General features: G+C 42.1%; 2 protein-coding genes across 3 annotated transcripts; one reads left to right on the top strand and one right to left on the bottom strand.

The window, feature by feature from the left end:
• The first annotated feature begins 101 nt into the window (after nucleotides 1-101).
• On the top strand, nucleotides 102-12998 carry fam149b1 (family with sequence similarity 149 member B1). Of its 2 annotated transcripts, XM_022198350.2 has the most exons (16): nucleotides 103-655; nucleotides 1315-1431; nucleotides 1922-2066; nucleotides 2716-2864; nucleotides 3766-3909; nucleotides 5819-5971; nucleotides 6065-6246; nucleotides 6345-6487; nucleotides 7203-7271; nucleotides 7781-7893; nucleotides 8145-8369; nucleotides 8980-9103; nucleotides 9278-9403; nucleotides 10399-10480; nucleotides 11726-11863; nucleotides 12012-12998. In XM_022198350.2, the coding sequence occupies exons 1-16, from the start codon at nucleotides 609-611 to the stop codon at nucleotides 12092-12094; spliced, it is 2040 nt and encodes a 679-aa protein (XP_022054042.2). In that variant the 5' UTR covers nucleotides 103-608; the 3' UTR covers nucleotides 12095-12998. The 2 variants fall into 2 exon arrangements, with proteins under 2 accessions (XP_022054043.2, XP_022054042.2); XM_022198351.2 differs by lacking the exon at nucleotides 7203-7271 and having other exon boundaries at nucleotides 102-655.
• dnajc9 (DnaJ (Hsp40) homolog, subfamily C, member 9) lies at nucleotides 12990-17740 on the bottom strand. Its single transcript, XM_022198352.2, has 5 exons — nucleotides 17352-17740; nucleotides 14667-14807; nucleotides 13630-13884; nucleotides 13392-13478; nucleotides 12990-13310 (listed from the first exon to the last, which is right to left on the bottom strand). The coding sequence occupies exons 1-5, from the start codon at nucleotides 17523-17525 to the stop codon at nucleotides 13209-13211; spliced, it is 759 nt and encodes a 252-aa protein (XP_022054044.1). The 5' UTR covers nucleotides 17526-17740; the 3' UTR covers nucleotides 12990-13208.
• Between the last annotated feature and the right edge of the window lie 597 nt (nucleotides 17741-18337).

The raw sequence follows: 18337 nt of genomic DNA, 5'->3' as shown, positions 1-18337 counted from the left end.
AATGGTTGTAATCACGTTGCCGCAAAGGATGCCGGGAATTGTAGTAACACTACAAATGGTATTTAGGCTAGTTTGAGGTAATCCGAAATCCATTTCCCATGAAACCTCGGGGTAACGAAGTTGCGTATCCATGACAGCCGCAATATTGTTGTTGTCGGTGGTGCTAACCATTAACAGCTAACATTAGCAAAGAAAATCCTCTTAGCTGACGATAGCTAGCTGCACTAACGTTTTCTACGCTTTTATTTCAAGATATTAACTTAATTTGCATTCAACTTTCGAAACAAACAAGATGCATATTTCGTGTAGCAGGGTTAATTTACCAAGAAAGATGCTTTTGACGGAATTATATGATGCTATTCGTGCCTTAATGTTTTACCTGTAACGCTAGCTAGCATAATTTTAGACGTAGCTTCCTCTTTAACATTAGAAACAGCGTTAGCATCTGTATGCAGAGAGCTGTCCATTTTTTTGGTGGACATTGCGGGCTTTTATCTGTGTGCTAATGTTAGAGAAAATGTCAGACCTCCCTCCAAGCTGTTCCAGAGAGTCTTGGAAGCAGAGGCAAGAATGGAAGACGAGGGCTTGAGCCTATAAAACGCAGGAGAATGATTTCACGATACAACAGGAGACCTGTATCGCACAAACTTGAGATGTGAGTACTGTTACTTAAAAAAACAGAAATGTATTTGCTGTTCCATCAGCTGGGCTCTGTACACTATGATTTTCCTGGGGGGTTACACTGGGGGAGAAAGCAGGATGAGTGAATGACATGTCCGGCACTATCGATTGACAGTCTAAAATTATTATCTGTATTGACCCAGTTAGTGACTGCCCATCTGGTCCAACAGTTTAACTGAATGTTGCATTTTTATTAACTTACCACACCACACTAGTATTAAACCACACAATATGTCCTTATTTACACAGTATCATGTTTTATAATGGAGTTAGACATTGAAAACTATACATTAACTATATGCCAGGGTACACAAAACCACCAGTATAATCTTTTAAAAATCTAAAACAACAAAAAATATGATGGAGTGATCAATGCAGGTCAGGATTCAGGAGTTTTTATCTGTCACATGCTCATATAGTGTATGTAGTAAAATGCAAAATGACTTAGAACATCACAGTCATATCTTTTATATCATTTGGATGTTTCCTTTTGTTTGCATTGGTTTTTGAATAATCTATTACTTCAATTTAAAGAAGCACAGCATTATATTTTCATGTCAACTTGTAATTCCAACTGTAATGGCATTAAACGCATCACCAAAATGTGACACACGGCCTTTGACTTTTATGCAGTCGTGGGTTGTCTCGAAGCAGCCTCGACCACCACCCTCTCCCAGAAGAAGCAGACGATAACCAAACCCCTCAGCGCTACCTCCACGACCTGCAGGAAGCTGTCTCCGCACACAACAGGTAGCTAAGTTTTGGAAGTCCTACAGACAGACGTATAGCCCTGGATTGTTCTGTAAGGAGGCAATCTTGAGATCAAACTCCTTGCATCTCGTACACGCTCACACTCTTTCCTGCGTGTTTTGTAATGTTACACCATCTTGAGTGGACAGCTGATTCCCAGGGTTCTTGCTATGTGACACCCAGAAGCAGTGGATTAATTCATATCACATTGCCTCCTTCAGATGTGCAGTTAAAAGAATAAATAATGAGGCAGCCTGTTAGAATATTCAATTACTTTGACATTTGCCCCTCATTTTCCACTTTGATTATATCACAAACCAGTTAGATTTCCTCAGCCGTGTAGCAGAAACTTGATTTGCATTTTGACAGATATAAGTTGTAGATGTGAAGGGATGGTTTGCTGTGGGAAGGAATGATCAATGTTTCATATAGTGGATAGTTCATTTCAGGTTATACAGAAGCCATGTAACCTCCGTGTCTTTCTGTTTAGCTCAGAGACGTCTGCCGCCTCGGGTCACTCCGACTGTCCCACCGTCATCTCAGTCGACTCCAACCAGTCCTGGTCAGGTATCCACAGCTCCACAGGTACTGGCATCTCCACCGAGAGGAGCTCTGTTTTCTCCTGGGGCTACGATGTAAGTCTGCTCTTAAAAAAAAAAAAAAACAGTCTTAATAGTGAACTGATAATTCACTCATACTTGCTGTTATTCTGATTCTACAGACAACCAAACACAATGCAACAAAATGTCAAATGTTAATGTACTCACTAACATTTTTCACCCTTTTGGCAAATGTGTGGGAAACTATCGAAGAATATGCAACTAGTATTTGTGTTGAATAGCAGATGGCTTGTTTGTCTGCTACTTCTGTATTAATGCAGGCCATGGATTCTACTGGGTATTGCTTTGTTATTTTTGCTGTGCTTTCTAGACTCAGCTGGTCCAACAAAACTTTTCCAAGACTCAATAATTTATTTAGTTCGTTGTCCTCGAGTTGCTTCTGAGAAAAGAAAAAAAAACTCAGTTATGCAACCTAACCTACTCCTTGCTCTCCTCTTTCTTCGTCCCTCTCTTTTTTGATATCACATGAACAATCCAGCTTGACCACAGTCACATCTCGAGGGACCGTAGAGGCTAATTATCATGCACATTGAAGCTGGCTGCGATGATGTGTTGCCAGTAACTGATGAACGGCAGCGGCTTTCCATCATGGAGCTGGTGTATGAGAACAGAGGAATAACTACCTTCCTTTCCCGTGTTCCTCTCTGTTTTTTCTGTCCCGTAGGAGTTCGACAAGGCAGCGTCACGGCAGGTGCAGCAAATGTTTGAGGAGATCGACAAAGAGCTGTACGAGGGGAGAGACAGCGGGGGAGGGATACTCCAGGGGCTGCAGGATGAATGTCAGCAGTGGGCCACACGTTTCCCACATCTTCGGTATGTTATCCACTGTTTCCTGCTAGCTCTCAGCTCTTTGAGTTTCTGAGTGAAACAGGGCAGCAGTGGGAACAAAGATTAAGGCTGATTGTGGAGGAAAACAGTGCATTCTTGTAGGACAGGGGTGTCAAACTCATTTTGTTCCAGGGGCTGCATACGGCCTAATTTGATCTCAAAGAGGCCGGACCAGTAAACTTATAGCATAATTATTGAGGAGTAACAATAAGTCTAAGGGGTGTCAAACTCAATGCACCAGGGACCAAAACTCAAAGCACACTTTAGGTCGTGGCTGATTTGGCTATCTCTTCTGCCACAAAGCTTGCTTTCACAGCAGCTTCACTTTGTGTTTTCGCTCTAGTGAAAAATGTCTGCTGAGATGTCACATTCTTCTTTAACTCTTCTACTTTCTGTAGCTTCTGGTCTGCATGCAGGTTTTTCAGCTTGTCCTGATGTTTTGTCTCAAAGTGCCATCTTAGATTAAATTCCTTAATTACAGCCACATTAGTTCCACAAATAAGACGCACGGCTTTACGGGCAATGTCAGCATACATAAACTCAGCCTCCCATCGCTTTGAAAGGCTGTTTTCAGAATCAACTTTTCTATTCGCCATTGTTAAGGGCTAGCTTTGACGTTACAGTAGGGTTGCAGACAATAGCAGCCACTTGACTTAAATGACACGGAAATGTTCCCAAGTAACCTATCATTCGGCAAGGCAGCTGTTGCACTGCATTATGGGATCTGTAGTTTGTGTGTTGTCAGCGCTTCATATCGTCGGGCCATTAATAACAACAATAATAAATCAATGTAAAATGATCTCGCGGGCTGGATATGGCCTTGAGTTCGACATGTATTGTAGGAAAAACACACATTTTTTTTTTTACCTCTTCGTTTTTCTTTCAGGATCCTGGGGACTCAGCTGCTGTGTCCCAGTGACGAGGGCTTCCAGTGGTATGCTACCTCAGGGAAAGGCAGCTCTGGCAGCGGCCCATCAATAGGCAAAGAAGGCAGTGTGAAGTCCCAGGAGAAAGATAAGGGCTGCACAGAGTAAGTCTTTACTGCACTGACTCACTAGTTGACTGACAGGAGGCCAAAGTTCACCTGATACAGTTTCACAAAGGCAGATTGCATTTTGTATTAGTCATGTCATTCTATATGGTGATTTAACTAATACTATATATACACATACACTCACTGGCCACTTTATTAAGTACACACCTTGCTAGTAAAAGATTGGACCCCCTTTTACCTTCAAAACTGCCTTAATTCTTCATGGCATCCTTTCAACAAGGTGTTGGAAACATTCCTCAAAGATTTTGGTCTATATTGACATGATAGCATCACACAGTTGCTGCAGATTTGTCGGCTGCACATCAGTGATGCCAATCTCCTGTTTCACCACATCCCAAAGATTCTACTGGATTGAGAATTGGTGACTGTCGAGGCTAAGAGAATACATTGAACTCTTTGTCATATTCAAGAAACCAGTTTGAGATGATTTGAGCTTTGTGACATGGTGCGTTATCCTGCTGGAATTAGCCTCCAGAAGATGGTCCACTGTGGTCATAAAGGGATGGGCATGGTTGGCAACAGTCCTCAGGTAGGCTGTGGAGTTTAAACGATGCTCAGTTGGTACTAAAGAGCCACAAGTGTGTCAGGAAAATATCCTCCACACCAATACACCACCACCAGCAGGAAACACAGGATCACTCCACGCTTTCATGTTGTTTACAGCAAGTTCTGATCATCTGAATGTTGCAGCTGAACTCAAGACTCATCAGACCAGGAAACGTTTTTCCAATCTTTTATTGTCCAATTTTGGTGAGCCTGTATGAACTGTAGCCTCAGTTTCCTGTTCTTAGCTGACAGGAGTGGCACCCAGTGTGGTCGTCTGCTACTGTAGTCCATCTTCTTCAGGGTTGTACATGTGGTGTGCTCAGAGATGGTATTCTGCATTCCAGGGTTGTACAGAGTGGTTATTTGAGTTGCTGTTGCTTTTCTATCATTTCCAACCAGTCTGCTCATTCTCCTCTGACATTACCAAGGCATTTTTGTCCACACAACTGCCACTCACTGGATGTTTTCTTTTTTGGGACCATTCTCTGTAAACCAAAGAGAAGGTTTTGTGTGAAAATTCCAGTAGATCAGCAGTTTGTGAAATACTCAGACCAACAACCATGCCACATTCAAAAACACTTAAATCCCTTTTCTTCCCCATTCTGATGCTCAGTTTGAACCTTGTCTTTACCACGTCTACATGCCTAAATGTATTGAATTGTGGCCATGTGATTGGCTGATTAATTATTTGTGTCAACAAACAGTTGAACAGATGTACCTAATAAAGTGGCCGGTGAGTTTATATCAATCAGTCGTTGGAATTATGTTGCTCTGAAACAGCTCAGGTGAAGTTTATTCAGTCATTGCTGTTAGTGCGTGTTCCCGAGACTAAATAACAAATACATGGAACAATTTACAGTGTTTTTGTTTGAAACTGTGGCCCAAAAGAGCGACTGTGTGCATTTGAAGAAATAATACAATGTGTCTTTGCATCTGCTGGCTGTCCAGATGACTGATGTCAGCATGTCAATTATAGAGGAGTCCCGACTGACTGTGGTTTTGTGACCTAGTTCCTCTTGTTAACTGAGTATTCGGGTCGAAGTCACGCTGGCTAGCTGTGATAAACCATGTCTGACACTCTTAAAGCGAGACGAGTAGGCGCAAGACAATCTGACTGGTTCACCTCTAAACTGGTTTGGCACAGTGGAGTTAAAATTAAATTAGACATGCTACTATATATGCAAAAGCGTCAGTTAGTGCCAAGATTTTCATCCTGCTTCTTGGCCCGGTGTTGTCAGCTGTTATTTATTATTCATCAAAAACATAGAGCTTCTGTCTGTGTCCATTTTATGTGCACAGATCAAGGTGCTGAACTGTGTGTGCTCTTTCTTGGGAAAAGGTTGAATGTGCAGGGCAGGAGAGCGGCGCTGATCAAGTCCTCATCAGCCGACTTGGACGAACCTCCGTGTGCCTCCAGCAGCCATGACAATCCGAGGGTGATTGAAGTAGAAGGTCTGATGGAGGAATATCTGGCTTTTGATAGCAGGGACTTGTGAGTTTACTTGCTTTTTAGAACTGTAAACTACCGAACCCTAAACCTCCACTGCTGATAGAACAGGGAAATTTTTGTGTTTGTTTTCCACAGGGATGATGACTGGGACCAGGACTGTTCGGAGTCGGTGCGGCGGCATCACTGCCTGCCCCCCGTCTCACCGTACCGGTGTCGCCGCCAAGCTGTTCTCGACCTCCTCTTTGATGATGTGTGGCGGCAGCTGGTTGGCTCCATGAAAGAGCTGGTCCAACGCCACTGGGAGTGCTGCACCTCACGTGGGGCTGAATTTCACTGTTTTGCATGCATTAGGGCAAAAACTCTTTCACAAACGTACATTATGATTTGGAAGTGAACGTACATGTGTGATTGGCAGATGATGACAAAATTTCTGGGAACTTGAGCCCCGTGCCACAGGACTCCCACAATCCCTTTATGCTGCTCTCCACGCTGCCCACGATGCTGCCCAAACTTGGCCAGAGCCGGGTTCCTCCGCTCACAGCTGGACAGCAGTTCCAGGTCAGTGGTCTGAGGGGGACTGAGGGGTTCCAGGGTGGGTCTAGGGGGGCAGACTGGGATCCTCATTTCGCTTTCATTGCTTTCACCAGTTCAGGAGGTCAACTCTAAACTCAAAATAATCTTTTTCTTTTTTTAAAAATGTAGCTACTTCCTATCTGACAACGGATCTTTTGTGTGTTTGGAATTAATTTTGGATTGCTATATTTCAACAAAACACAGAGACAGCTGTGCATTTAAGATATTTTCTTCTTTTTAATGGTGAGTGCAATATATAACATGGAAAGACAATGATTGAAATAGAATGAAACACTTAAATTTGGCAGCTACAGTTCCAGCGCTGGTCGATATAATTATTTTTTATCTGTACTAATTTTAAACTTGTTTATATTTTTAGACTCTTCTCACTCAAATCTTTACAAATCTAAGCATCATATACATCTGCTCCACTGTTCACACTAGATTATCACTTGTTTTTCACTCCTGCCTGTTGCTCTTCAGTCTTTCAGTGCTTCCAGTTCATTAACTTGTACCACTGTTTTCTTTCCTTCCCTCTTCACTCTCTGCCCTTCACCTTGCCAATGTGTTTGCATACCTTCTGTTTTCCTTTCTTTTCATTCTTATCCTTTCTCTATGTTCTCCTGTCTTCATTTCCCTCTTTTCATTTCTTCCCACTGTATCCACTCTCTTTCTTTGGACATGCCTTTTCCCCTTAAAGAACACAAAGTCAAGGGGCTCAAAGCACAAGTCCAGACGGAAATCCAAAAAGCAGAAAAGGCCTTCCACTGTATGTAACTCCCTCACCTAGAGCCAAAATGGCGGCATGTCGCGTGCACGCCGTCCATCGCGGCTCATTATCTTTATCTCTAGAATAAATGTGCTTGTGCCTGTTGATTAACACAAAAAGCATCCCCATTGTTTATCTCTTTAATTTACTTCAACTCTGACTTTATTTAGATCCTCATTTCTTTTAGGAGAATGTTGGAATGCTTTGTTTTGCTAGTATCGCATTTGTTGCATTTTAAGTGTTGTGATTATTATTTTTGATTGGTGGCATAGCAACTATGAGGTCCTTCGATCACTGCATGATGAATAACCATTTCTTTGAGATGTTACTGCATTGTACGAATGGAAATAACTAACCATGTGGCCACTGGGCTGCTCTCATGTGCTGTGTTTTGTCTCCTCTCTGCTCCCTCTGTCCTCGATCTCCTCATCATTCTTGTCTTTTTTCATCTTTTGCCCTTCATCCCACCTGTCTCATTACTTTCTCGCTCATCTCGCGCTCTTCCCCAGGGCGGGAGGGTCCCTGTAGGAGCAGCAGCAACTCAGCACAACCTGAATGACCTCATCGTGATCCATAGCATCCCCCTGCAGCAGAGGAACCTGGGTGTGCTGGAGAGAAACCAGTACGGACACATTTTATTTATCTTAAAGCCAAACCAATCACACATCTATGTAACATTTGTATAATCTTAGTGTGTGACTAGAGAGACATGGATATCTTGCAGTTTTCCATTTGCAGCTGAACACGTTCACCTCCCTCATGCCATGTTTTTGTCCCTGGTCTTAACACCTTGCTTGGCAGACTGCTGAGCCAGCTGGCTAGCTAAAAAGGCACTATTCATCCACTGTGTTTCGCTCTCTCCTTCCCACTCAGGGAGCCAGAGGAGCGGGCCTCTCACAGGCCAGGCTCCAGCGTCGTCCCCTCCAGCAAACCTCGCCCTCGCCGAGCCCTGGAGCAGAGCTCTTCCTCGCTGTCCCGCCCAGCGCAGTCGGCACGGCGCAGAAACCCTCCTCCCCGAACCCTCCTGCCGCTGGTCCCTAGCCTGAGTCAGTCCAGCACAGCGGGATCCATGGATGAGGTCATCCGCGGGACACGTCTGTGAGTGTTGCCATCCTGGGAACCCCACCCTAGCGACTATCTTGCTTTTTTTACTCCCTCCGTCTCCCCTATGGCCTCTGAAGTTGCGCAGAGGCAGAGAGAGATTGCTTTGAAAACAGACTCTCTTTCAACGTGTGCCTTTTGGCTGCCTGTCAGTAGAATAATGAGAGTGGGAGGTGATAGAAGTTTCACATGCAAGACTAGCTTTGCAGATGAACCTGTCATGAACTGCAGGTGAAAGACAAATACTGTAACAGGTGATTGTCTAATGGTGAAGCTCAGGAAGTTACACATTTTACTTTTTTGCTTTGTCGCTGAGAGATATGTGCACAGATTGAAGTGTAAAATGTTTGAGGAGTTACTTTACTGTCCTCAAAATCAATTGCACAAGAAACAGTACAGTACATTATCAAATTCTACTTGGAGACATTTTATCCTTTTTTTATGACGTGTTAAAAAAAAACTAATTCTAACTTCTTCTTAAACTGTGAATGTACAGAACTCCCTCCTCATCTCTTTACAAATGAATATACGTTAGGGCCGTAGATACAGCACAGAACAAACAAACTACCTTTACTTGTTGTCTTTAAGTGTGTGTCTCCCTCCACAGACCCACAGCCAGCGACCGGCTAACATCTCCAGTGTTGCCTCTAAGCCGAAACACACTTCTTCCTCCCATTGGCTCCGGGGATCCAGAATCGTCCCACTCAGGGCAGCACTCCAAACCTGCACAGGTACGGGCAGCAGCACCGAGCCGATCATAGGTTCTAGAAAGAGTGACATATAATGTACAGCCTAACAATGTGCTTTGGCATAAGCATTTAGCAATGCTTAAATGTGTTAATCAGTTTGTTATATTCAGTAAAACCCCAGTCATCAGCTGTGCATCCGCTTTTTCCTCCCGCTAGCGTCAGAAAGGCCCGTCCAGCCGAGCCCACAGCGCTATAAATGACGAAGCTGGCAGTTCAATACCAAAAGATCGCCACCACCTACTGGACGTCTTCTCTCGACCCAACACGACTCACACATACAGGGTAAGATTCTGTTCATTTTCACAACACATCATGTAGGCAGACCTGTCCAGGGTGTCCCCTGCCTTCGCCCGAGTCAGCTGGGATAGACTCCAGCACCCCCCGCGACCCTAGTGAGGATAAAGCGGTGTATAGAGGATGGATGGATGGATCATGTAGGCATAGTAGACTGTCAGGTGGAGCAGTAATCATTTCATTTAAAGCCAGAAACAGTGAGTTTATAGTTTACAGAAGGTTTCTTATCAACAGCTGTTAGTTAACTACTAACTGGCATGATCGATGACCAATTAACCCTCAAGGCTCACGTGGACTCTGTTGCTCGGTCGTGTCGATTCGCCCTGACAACATCAGGAAGATCACACCCTTACTGTGTGAAAATGCATCACAACTCCTGGTCCAGGCTCTCATAATAACACACATCGACTGCTGCAACTCCTTACTGGCAGGCCTCCCCGCATGCACGGTCAAACCTCTGCTAGAATCCAGCAGTATGTCTGGTTCTCAACCAGCCAAAAACAGCACATCACCCCCACTGTATTCAATATTACAATGAAAACAGCTCCCTCCTCCCTGAACTCTCTCATTCAGACCTACAGTCCCTCCCACTTACTGCACTCAGCCAACAAAAGGCTCCTGATCCAACCACTACAACAGGGCCGGTCAATAACAAGACTCTTCTCCTCTGTGGTTCCCCGGTGATGGAACGAGTTATCAAACTCTGTTCGATCTGCGGAGTCTCTCTCACTGAGCGCATTTGCACTTGACAGACTACAAAAAAACAAACCCTATTACGTCTGCACTGCCCGTAGACACCACTGTCCTGTTCTCACACTTAAACTTGTTTTATGGCTCTGATCCAGGTTGTTTTCTCCTTGCTTGTGTTGTGTCCACTCTCACAGGTATATCGCTTTGGATAAAAGCTAAATGAAATTGTAGAATTGTGTAACTGTGCTGTGTGATCAGTATGTATAACAGTATGTGTGACTCTGTGCTTTCAGTCGGACACTCCGTACCGCCGTTCCTTCACAGTGTTGGACAACATCGGGCAGGGGCGTCCAGGCAGAGCCTCTGTGGGCACAGGTCAGAAACTCAACCTGAATAGTTGAACAGAAATCATTAACAATCTGCAGGAAAAAGAATGTGATGTACTGCAGATGTTCCCATAGCCCTGTCAGTAGGGCAGTACCGCCTCATCAGTGTTCTCATTTAAACTGATGGTACACTTGGCATTACTGTTAAATAGGAGTGGGGAAGTAGTGTGCTGTATGTTACAGCAGTTTTCATACTGAAAACTATTGATTAAATTGGTCGAGTTAGTTAATCGGTTTGTACTAATACCGCTTGTAATAGCAGAAGCTGGAAATTTAAACCATCTATCTGGAGCTGTGAGCAGTCAGCTACGTCTATTTCACCCACTGATACATTACTGTTCATTTAGTCAGCTGCCTCAACATTTTTGTGCAATTTATCTCGTTTTCCTGCACGCTTAGTTTCAACTTGGTGTTGAAATATGCATATACTTTACTAAAATCTTAATTTTTATTTGATCAAATTGTTTGAATTGGTCCTTTATCTTTAAAAGTTTGAGTACAGGAACCTTAGATGGGAATCTTTGTGGTCAATATATAATTGCTTGACTTTTTGTAACACAGTTGACGTTTTTGCTGTTTTCAGGCCTAAAACCAACATGGCTACCTGTAACCAAACACCACATGACATTTTTACAGAAAGATTCAGATACAGAAGAGTCTTTCAGTCTTTTCTTCAGGAGGAAATGACATCATGTGGAGCAGGTCATGTGATCTGGAATTAACACACTTCCTTGAGAGGTGTTTTTGTAATGGGTAACTTAGCTGAAAGTGATTTCTCAGACACAGAGACCATCTGTTATTTTATATATAAAATTTGATATATTGTCAAAAAAGAAATATGTGTCATGATTATCTCAACTTAATAAAAAGAACACAGTCGAAACAATTTCTGAATAAGCTCATTTTATTATTGCTTAGCTAATTAGATTAGAAGGTGGTTGTTATTAAATTTGATGGTTATTTAGTGGACATTTTAGTGATATCCAGTCATTTTTTATTCATAAGTGATTTTTTCCATTATAAATAATTGTGGAATTTGTAAATACAAGATCATAATGAACATAAAAAGATTATTTTTTTACTTTTAATAAAAATCTATGCAAGATATATCCCATGAACTTCAAAAGTCCCTCAGTTATATACTGAATGGTACCATTAACTGAGATTTTTTGTGTGACTTGTGTTGAACATAACTTAATCACTTATGCATTAATTTATTCATTGATTCCACCAGACTCTCTTGGAATCGGTGTGACTGGCATCAGCCTTGGCATCAGTAGCTCATCTTTCTTGGACTCGTTTTCCCACCACCCCTTGGGGCACTCGCCCATCAAAGACGAAGAGGAGCCAGACCCACAAGCCCCCGTCCCAGGTCAGTAGATTAAAGTGGCTGGTGAAAGCCTTCCAGACTTGGGCCTCAGATAAACTATAAATGTGAGAGGTTGCAGCAGCTGGCTTCAAGTTCATCCACTGGTTGAGGTGGTTAATTAATTTCAGATTTTTCCTGTACCCCCCCGTAGCTCCACTGGTGCCTGTGTCAGTCCCAGCTCGGTCCTACACCCGAGGAGGCATCTCATCCAGAGCCAGCAGACCCGGCTTGTAGTTTGCCTCTGATCTCCACACCTTCCAGCCATTTATCTTTACACTGCATGACAAAGTGCAGCACTCTGCAGCATCTGTGCCCACTGAACAGTTTTGTGTTACAGAAGTAGCAGATTTTTTCATATTATGCTGCTTCAGTGACGTTTTTGTTAAAAGCCTATTTTTGTATTTCATAAATCAGCTTAAGTGGCTGCCAAACACAATGACTATCAACAGGAACTCCATCTTTATGTACAGAATGACTTGAATGTGTATATATCTATTTATATGTGAATGTACTGTATATTCTCCTCTGTGGTGTGTTGTTGGACTGAGAAATGACTATGCAGGGAATAACACACCCACCCAGACAGGGATAGAGAGGATAAAAAGCACTTTTTTTCTCCTCTCTGATGCAACATCAGAGAGTTCGGTACTGTATCTTTTATAAGAACATGAGTTCAAATCGCCCTGCGTTTCAATAATGTGTATATCTAGAGCCTCTCATTGCATATCATTGCGCATGGGAACGGTATAAGATGCCACCTTTCTAACCGTTAAAATCATAAATCAGGAGTGAATGTTCCATCTCTGCAGCCCAAGTGCTTCTACTAATACACCTACTCAACACTGCAGGGATGCAAGAGGCATTTCTAGGAAGCTGTGCTTGTAAATAACTAAGGGAATTCATTTGTCATGTGGGTTCTAAATGCTGTATTTGGTGTCATTTTTCTTTCTGAGCAAAGCCAAGTGACAGGTAACGTGAGGGTTGTTGCACAAAGGGTAGTTTCTACATGAATTCATTATTAAGATAGCAGACAGCCATGCCACAAAGGCAACAAAAGCTCAAAAAAATTTCAAGTTCTTTGATGCATTTTCTTTGATTCCATTTTATACAAAATAATAAAAAGACGATGTACTTTAAATACAGATTTATTCATGTTTTATAACAACAACAGTTGAAGAGAAATACAGGACGCATGAACATGTTGGTGTCACACACCAAGCTACAGAGAACTGAAAGAATCGTTTTATGAGGAGGTATACAGGGGGAACCACAGGTACTTATTGTGATTGTTAATCAAAAAGCGGTGCCTTTTAAGCAAGTTATATACAGTTTGTCTGCTTGAGTCAGATCACTTTTTCCCTCTTTTTCCTTTTGGAGTTTTTTTGGCATATTTTGCTTCCAGGTCTGATAGGAAACTGTTGAAATTCTGCTCTCTGGACTTCTGCTTTTGCTGCAAGATAAGAAAGAAAACAAAAGCTAGAAACAAACAAAACAAAAAAGCCAAATTTCATATGTACGTGTGTGTATGTACCTTAAGCATCATCACGAGACTATCCTCCTCGTCACCCAGCCCCATCTCTTTCTGCATTTCTTCTGCTTCTTGTCGCTCTCTGTCAGCCTGGAAGATGAATTCCCGTCAAAGTAACATAAATCAAGCGCGTAATCTTAAATTAACACATCAGTGAGAATGAAAAGAAGACAATTAAAGGTTTAGGGGCATATTTTAGCCATCCAGCGATCATGCAAGAATATAGTGAGAAAATCCTCACCCTCTTCCTCCGTGCCCTCTTCTTCTTGTTGCTCTCCTGGGTAAACGCTGGGAAGGATGTGACCTCGCCACCGTCTATGGCAGCCCGGATGATGCTGCACAGCCTGGGTTCGTCCTCCTGGGAGCAGCACAGAGCCGAAGCCGTGATGGCGTCCATGTCTCCCTGGTGCTGCACATAAAGCCGGATCACATCCTCCCGCTCCTCGTCAGAGCCCTTATACTTCTTCTCAAATTCCATGATGTCCTGCATCGTGATCTAGGAGATGGTCGGAGGAAGAGATGTGAAATTGAATGACATCGCAACAAATAAACTACTTGAGAAATATCTTCGTAATAACCCTCCTGTTGTCTTCATTTACAGGCACCAAAAAGTATAGTTTCCTTGTCTGAAAACAATCCAAAAATTCTGCAAAAAAAATTCCCCAAATTTCTGAAAATTTGGAAAACCTTCAGGAAGAAAATTCCAATAATTCCGTAAAAGTTTTATTTAAAAAAAATACCCCAAATTTAGCAAGACAATTCTTGTAAATATTTTCAAAAAAATGTAAAAATCTTCCCCCCAAAAAGTCCTAAAAATATCTTAAATAATTACAAAATATAGCAGAAAATTTTATTTTATTTTTTTAAGAACGTTCACAAAAAAAATTATCAACCAAAACCCAGCGAAATTTATAGGATTTTGGTTGATTTTTTGTGAATGTTCTTAGGAAACATTTTTAACATTGCACACATTTTTCCCCCACCACAAAATTCAAAGATTTCCCAAAAATGTTGAAAATGTGGACGTCAGAAATTTTACTGTGAAAATATATATTTTTTTCCATATTTTCAAATTTTAAAACGTGTCAATTTTGACCCACAGCACGACACGGGGGTTAATTTATTTGCTCTACGATGGCAGATGAAACACAAAATTCCTGGAATACAAGTGGCTCACTTCAGGAGTCACATCATCACATACACAGGACAAAGCTATCGCAGTGACTCATGACAGAGCGATGCTAGCCAGTCAGCAAAACACCTGCTGAGCTCCAGTACCTTAGGGAAGAGCAGTCTCCAGTAGTCCTCCCAGCAGCGGTCCTGACTCAGGACATCAGACTCTTCATCCACCACTCCCTGCTCGTCGTAAACAGCCCTCTGCTCCTTATCGCTCAGAACAGCATACAGCTTTCCCAACACCTGCAGCGACATTTTACACACATGCAGCTCTTTATTATACACTTACAGTGGGTACGGAAAGTATTCAGACCCCTCCAATTTTTCACTCTGTGTCATTGCAGCCATTTGCCAAAATCAAAAAAGTTCATTTTATTTCTCATTATTGTACACTCAACACCCCATCTTGACAGAACAAAACAGAAAAGTATAAACTTTTGCAAATAAACTGAAATATCACATGGTCATAAGTATTCAGACCCTTTGCAGCGACATTCATATTTAACTCACATGCTGTCCATTTCTTCTGATCCTCCTCCAGATGGTTCTGCTTCTTTATTGGAGTCCAGCTGTGTTTAATTAAACTGATTGGACTTGATTAGGAAAGGCACACAGCTGTCTATATAAGACCTTACAGCTCACAGTGCATGTCAGAGCAAATAAGAATCATGAGGTGGAAGGAACTGCCCAAGGAGCTCAGAGACAGAATTGTGGCAAGGCACAGATCTGGCCAAGGTTCCAAAAGAATTTCTGCAGCACTCAAGGTTCCTAAGAGCACAGTGGCCTCCATAATCCTCAATTGGAAGAAGTTTGGGACGACCACAACTCTTCCTAGACCTGGCCGTCCAGCCAAACTGAGCAATGGTGGGAGAAGAGCCTTGGTGAGAGAGGTAAAGAAGAACCCAAAGATCACTGTGGCTGAGCTCCAGAGATGCAGTCGGGAGAAAGTTCCACAAAGTCAACTATCACTGCAGCCCTCCACCAGTCTGGGCTTTATGGCAGAGTGGCCCGACGGAAGCCTCTCCTCAGTGCAAGACACATGAAAGCCCGCATAGAGTTTGCCAAAAAACACATGAAGGACTCCCAGACTATGAGAAATAAGATTCTCTGGTCTGATGAGACCAAGATTGAACTTTTTGGTGTTAATTCTTAGCGGTATGTGTGGAGAAAACCAGGCACTGCTCATCACCTGCCCAATACAATCCCTACAGTGAAACATGGTGGTGGGAGCATCATGTTGTGGGGGTGTTTTTCAGCTGCAGGGACAGGACGACTGGTTGCAATTGAAGGAAGGATGAATGCGGCCAAGTACAGAGATATCCTGGAGGAAAACCTTTTCCAGAGTGCTCAGGACCTCAGACTGGGTCGAAGGTTCACCTTTCAACAGGACAATGACCCTAAGCACACAGCTAAAATAACAAAGGAGTGGCTTCACAACAACTCTGTGACCGTTCTTGACTGGCCCAGCCAGAGCCCTGACCTAAACCCAATTGAGCATCTCTGGAGAGACCTCAGAATGTCTGTCCACCAACGTTCACCATCCAACCTGACAGAACTGGAGAGGATCTGCAAGGAAGAATGGCAGAGGATCCCCAAATCCAGGTGTGAAAAAACTTGTTGCATCATTCCCAAGAAGACTCATGGCTGTACTAGCTGAAAAGGAGCTTCTACTCAATACTGAGCACAGGGTCTGAATACTTATGACCATGTGATATTTCAGTTTTTCTTTTTTAATAAATTTGCAAAAAATTCCACATTTCTGTTTTTTTTTTTTTCTGTCAAGATGGGGTGCTGAGTGTACATTAATGAGAAATAAAATTAACTTTTTTGATTTTGGCAAATGGCTGCAATGACAGAGTGACAAATTTCAAGGGGTCTGAATACTTTCTGTACCCCCTGCATGTACATGACATATGTGGATATTCTTTTTTTTTCTCTCAAAAAGAGCATATTGTTCATAATAATAATAAAAATTGAACAGCAACATAAATTAGATAAACATAGTAATCGCATATTAGATTTTATCCATTTATTATATTTACTGGTTACTCCTTATCCTAAAAAACTAGAAGAAATGTAAAATCCAAGCAGAACCAAAGCTCAGGTCTTAAGAGGTTAATATAAAAATAGAATCGGGTTTTTCTTGGCTCAGAATGGGCCTTTGGAGGGGGGTTGACCACCCATGACAATAAAAATAATGAGTATGTTAACAGAAATCTGTACATTTTGTGTCATTTCTGTGTGTTTAAAAATGTCTATTATAAATGATACCATTTAATTTTGGTCATATGATCTATGCATACCAATATTTGGACTGAGTTTTGAAAGACCAATGATATAACCCATGAAACAGTACAGTACAAATGTACTAAAATTACACATTACATTCGTTTAATTGGCCCTCTAGTCTATATTATCTTGCTGCTGCTGTTTCAATGGCAATAGAGCTAATAATTGCATGTATCGTAAGAGAACTTTAAAAGTAGAAAATCAACAACAAAACAAAAGGAGCAGGTTCTTTTCATAAATATAGAGGCATAGCTTATCTGACGAATGCATTTTGCACCTAAATTCAAATAATACCTTCTGTCAAAAAATGTATTGATGGGAAAACAATGCTCAAATATTCATTAATTGAGTAAATGTTGGACTTGAGTTACTGGCTGCTCAGTAGGAGGAGAATGCTAAACCTGCAGCATTTCAGTTAGCTGTGCTAGCTAGCTCGGTAGCCTAGCCTCTGCTCACTGTGTGTGTGCTCTGTGGCAGCTAACAACACGGAAGGCTGACCTGGAACTTCTCCGTGGCCTGCGGGTCTTCAGGAGCCCGATCCGGGTGGACTTGGAGCGACACTTTGTAGTAGCTCCTCCGGATGTCTGCCTCGGTCGCGTCTTTGTTGATCCCCAGAACCTCGTACAAGTTTGCGGTGTTGAAGAGCTCCTGGCAACGGTCGAGCAAACCCATCCTGACAGCTGTCCGGCAGGACCCGAGGACGTTATTCAGAGGTGTGACCGGTAAGGTATCGACTCTTCAGTGTCTAAACGACTTGTGCAGTTTTGCTTTTTAGCAAGCTACACTTAAATTCAACCAATCTTTTGTTCTACGTCGCTTTAGATGCAGTTATCAATTTGGCGCGCTCGTCTGTCACATTCACCCGTACGTACAGCGACGTGCTTACGTCACAGACACAAGCGGCTTGTTATTGGTTCATGTGATCTTCTTCGTCGAACAACGTAATGGCGAGTTTAGGATTGTTATTGTATTTAAGAAGCTGGTTTAGAAGTTCTGCAAGGTAATCTATTCTCACATTGCAAACCTGTTACTCATGCCTAAGTTTACTTTTATTTTCTTAAATTTTGATGTTAGACTTTGACTGCCCCATGCATATTGAATAACATGTATAGAAATTATTGACATTATTTTCTTTTTAAGCAATATGATTATTGTCATATAAATGATCAACCTACAGCAAAGAATTCATATATATCTTGGTAAGTAATATAGCACAGCATTTTCCGATTAACAAAACCAGCTAGTTCTATTTTTAGACAAATAATACATTTTACTGCTGGTTATCTGTGATGTTATGGTATTAGATGATAGTGTGCACAATTAAAAGTCATTATTAAGACTAGAATTTTGAAAGTCATTGATGTCCAAGAGATGCCCTGTGCTTACATTTGCACATATTAAGCAAAATACTTTTATTTTTTCTGACCTAAAGGATAATGCTACACATGACTCAAATAGTAAATACAGTAATATAGTAATATTAA

This window comes from Acanthochromis polyacanthus, chromosome 15 (genome assembly GCF_021347895.1).
Source record: "Acanthochromis polyacanthus isolate Apoly-LR-REF ecotype Palm Island chromosome 15, KAUST_Apoly_ChrSc, whole genome shotgun sequence".
Taxonomy (NCBI): domain Eukaryota; kingdom Metazoa; phylum Chordata; class Actinopteri; family Pomacentridae; genus Acanthochromis; species Acanthochromis polyacanthus.
The sequence above is the reverse complement of the archived record's forward strand: the minus strand, read 5'-3'. Positions and strand labels throughout refer to the sequence as shown.

What these genes read in the sequence shown, in the direction of transcription:
- dnajc9 (XM_022198352.2), bottom strand. Translation starts at nt 17,525, where the DNA reads ATGGGTTTGCTCGACCGTTGCCAGGAGCTCTTCAACACCGCAAACTTG. An exon ending in GGAGACTGCTCTTCCCTAAG is followed by an intron (nt 13,885 to 14,666) that starts GTACTGGAGCTC and finishes ACCATCTCCTAG; the next exon opens with ATCACGATGCAGGACATCAT. An exon ending in AGAGGGCACGGAGGAAGAGG is followed by an intron (nt 13,479 to 13,629) that starts GTGAGGATTTTC and finishes TTCATCTTCCAG; the next exon opens with GCTGACAGAGAGCGACAAGA.
- fam149b1 (XM_022198350.2), top strand. Translation starts at nt 609, where the DNA reads ATGATTTCACGATACAACAGGAGACCTGTATCGCACAAACTTGAGAT. An exon ending in GTATCGCACAAACTTGAGAT is followed by an intron (nt 656 to 1,314) that starts GTGAGTACTGTT and finishes ACTTTTATGCAG; the next exon opens with TCGTGGGTTGTCTCGAAGCA. An exon ending in AAAGATAAGGGCTGCACAGA is followed by an intron (nt 3,910 to 5,818) that starts GTAAGTCTTTAC and finishes TCTTGGGAAAAG; the next exon opens with GTTGAATGTGCAGGGCAGGA.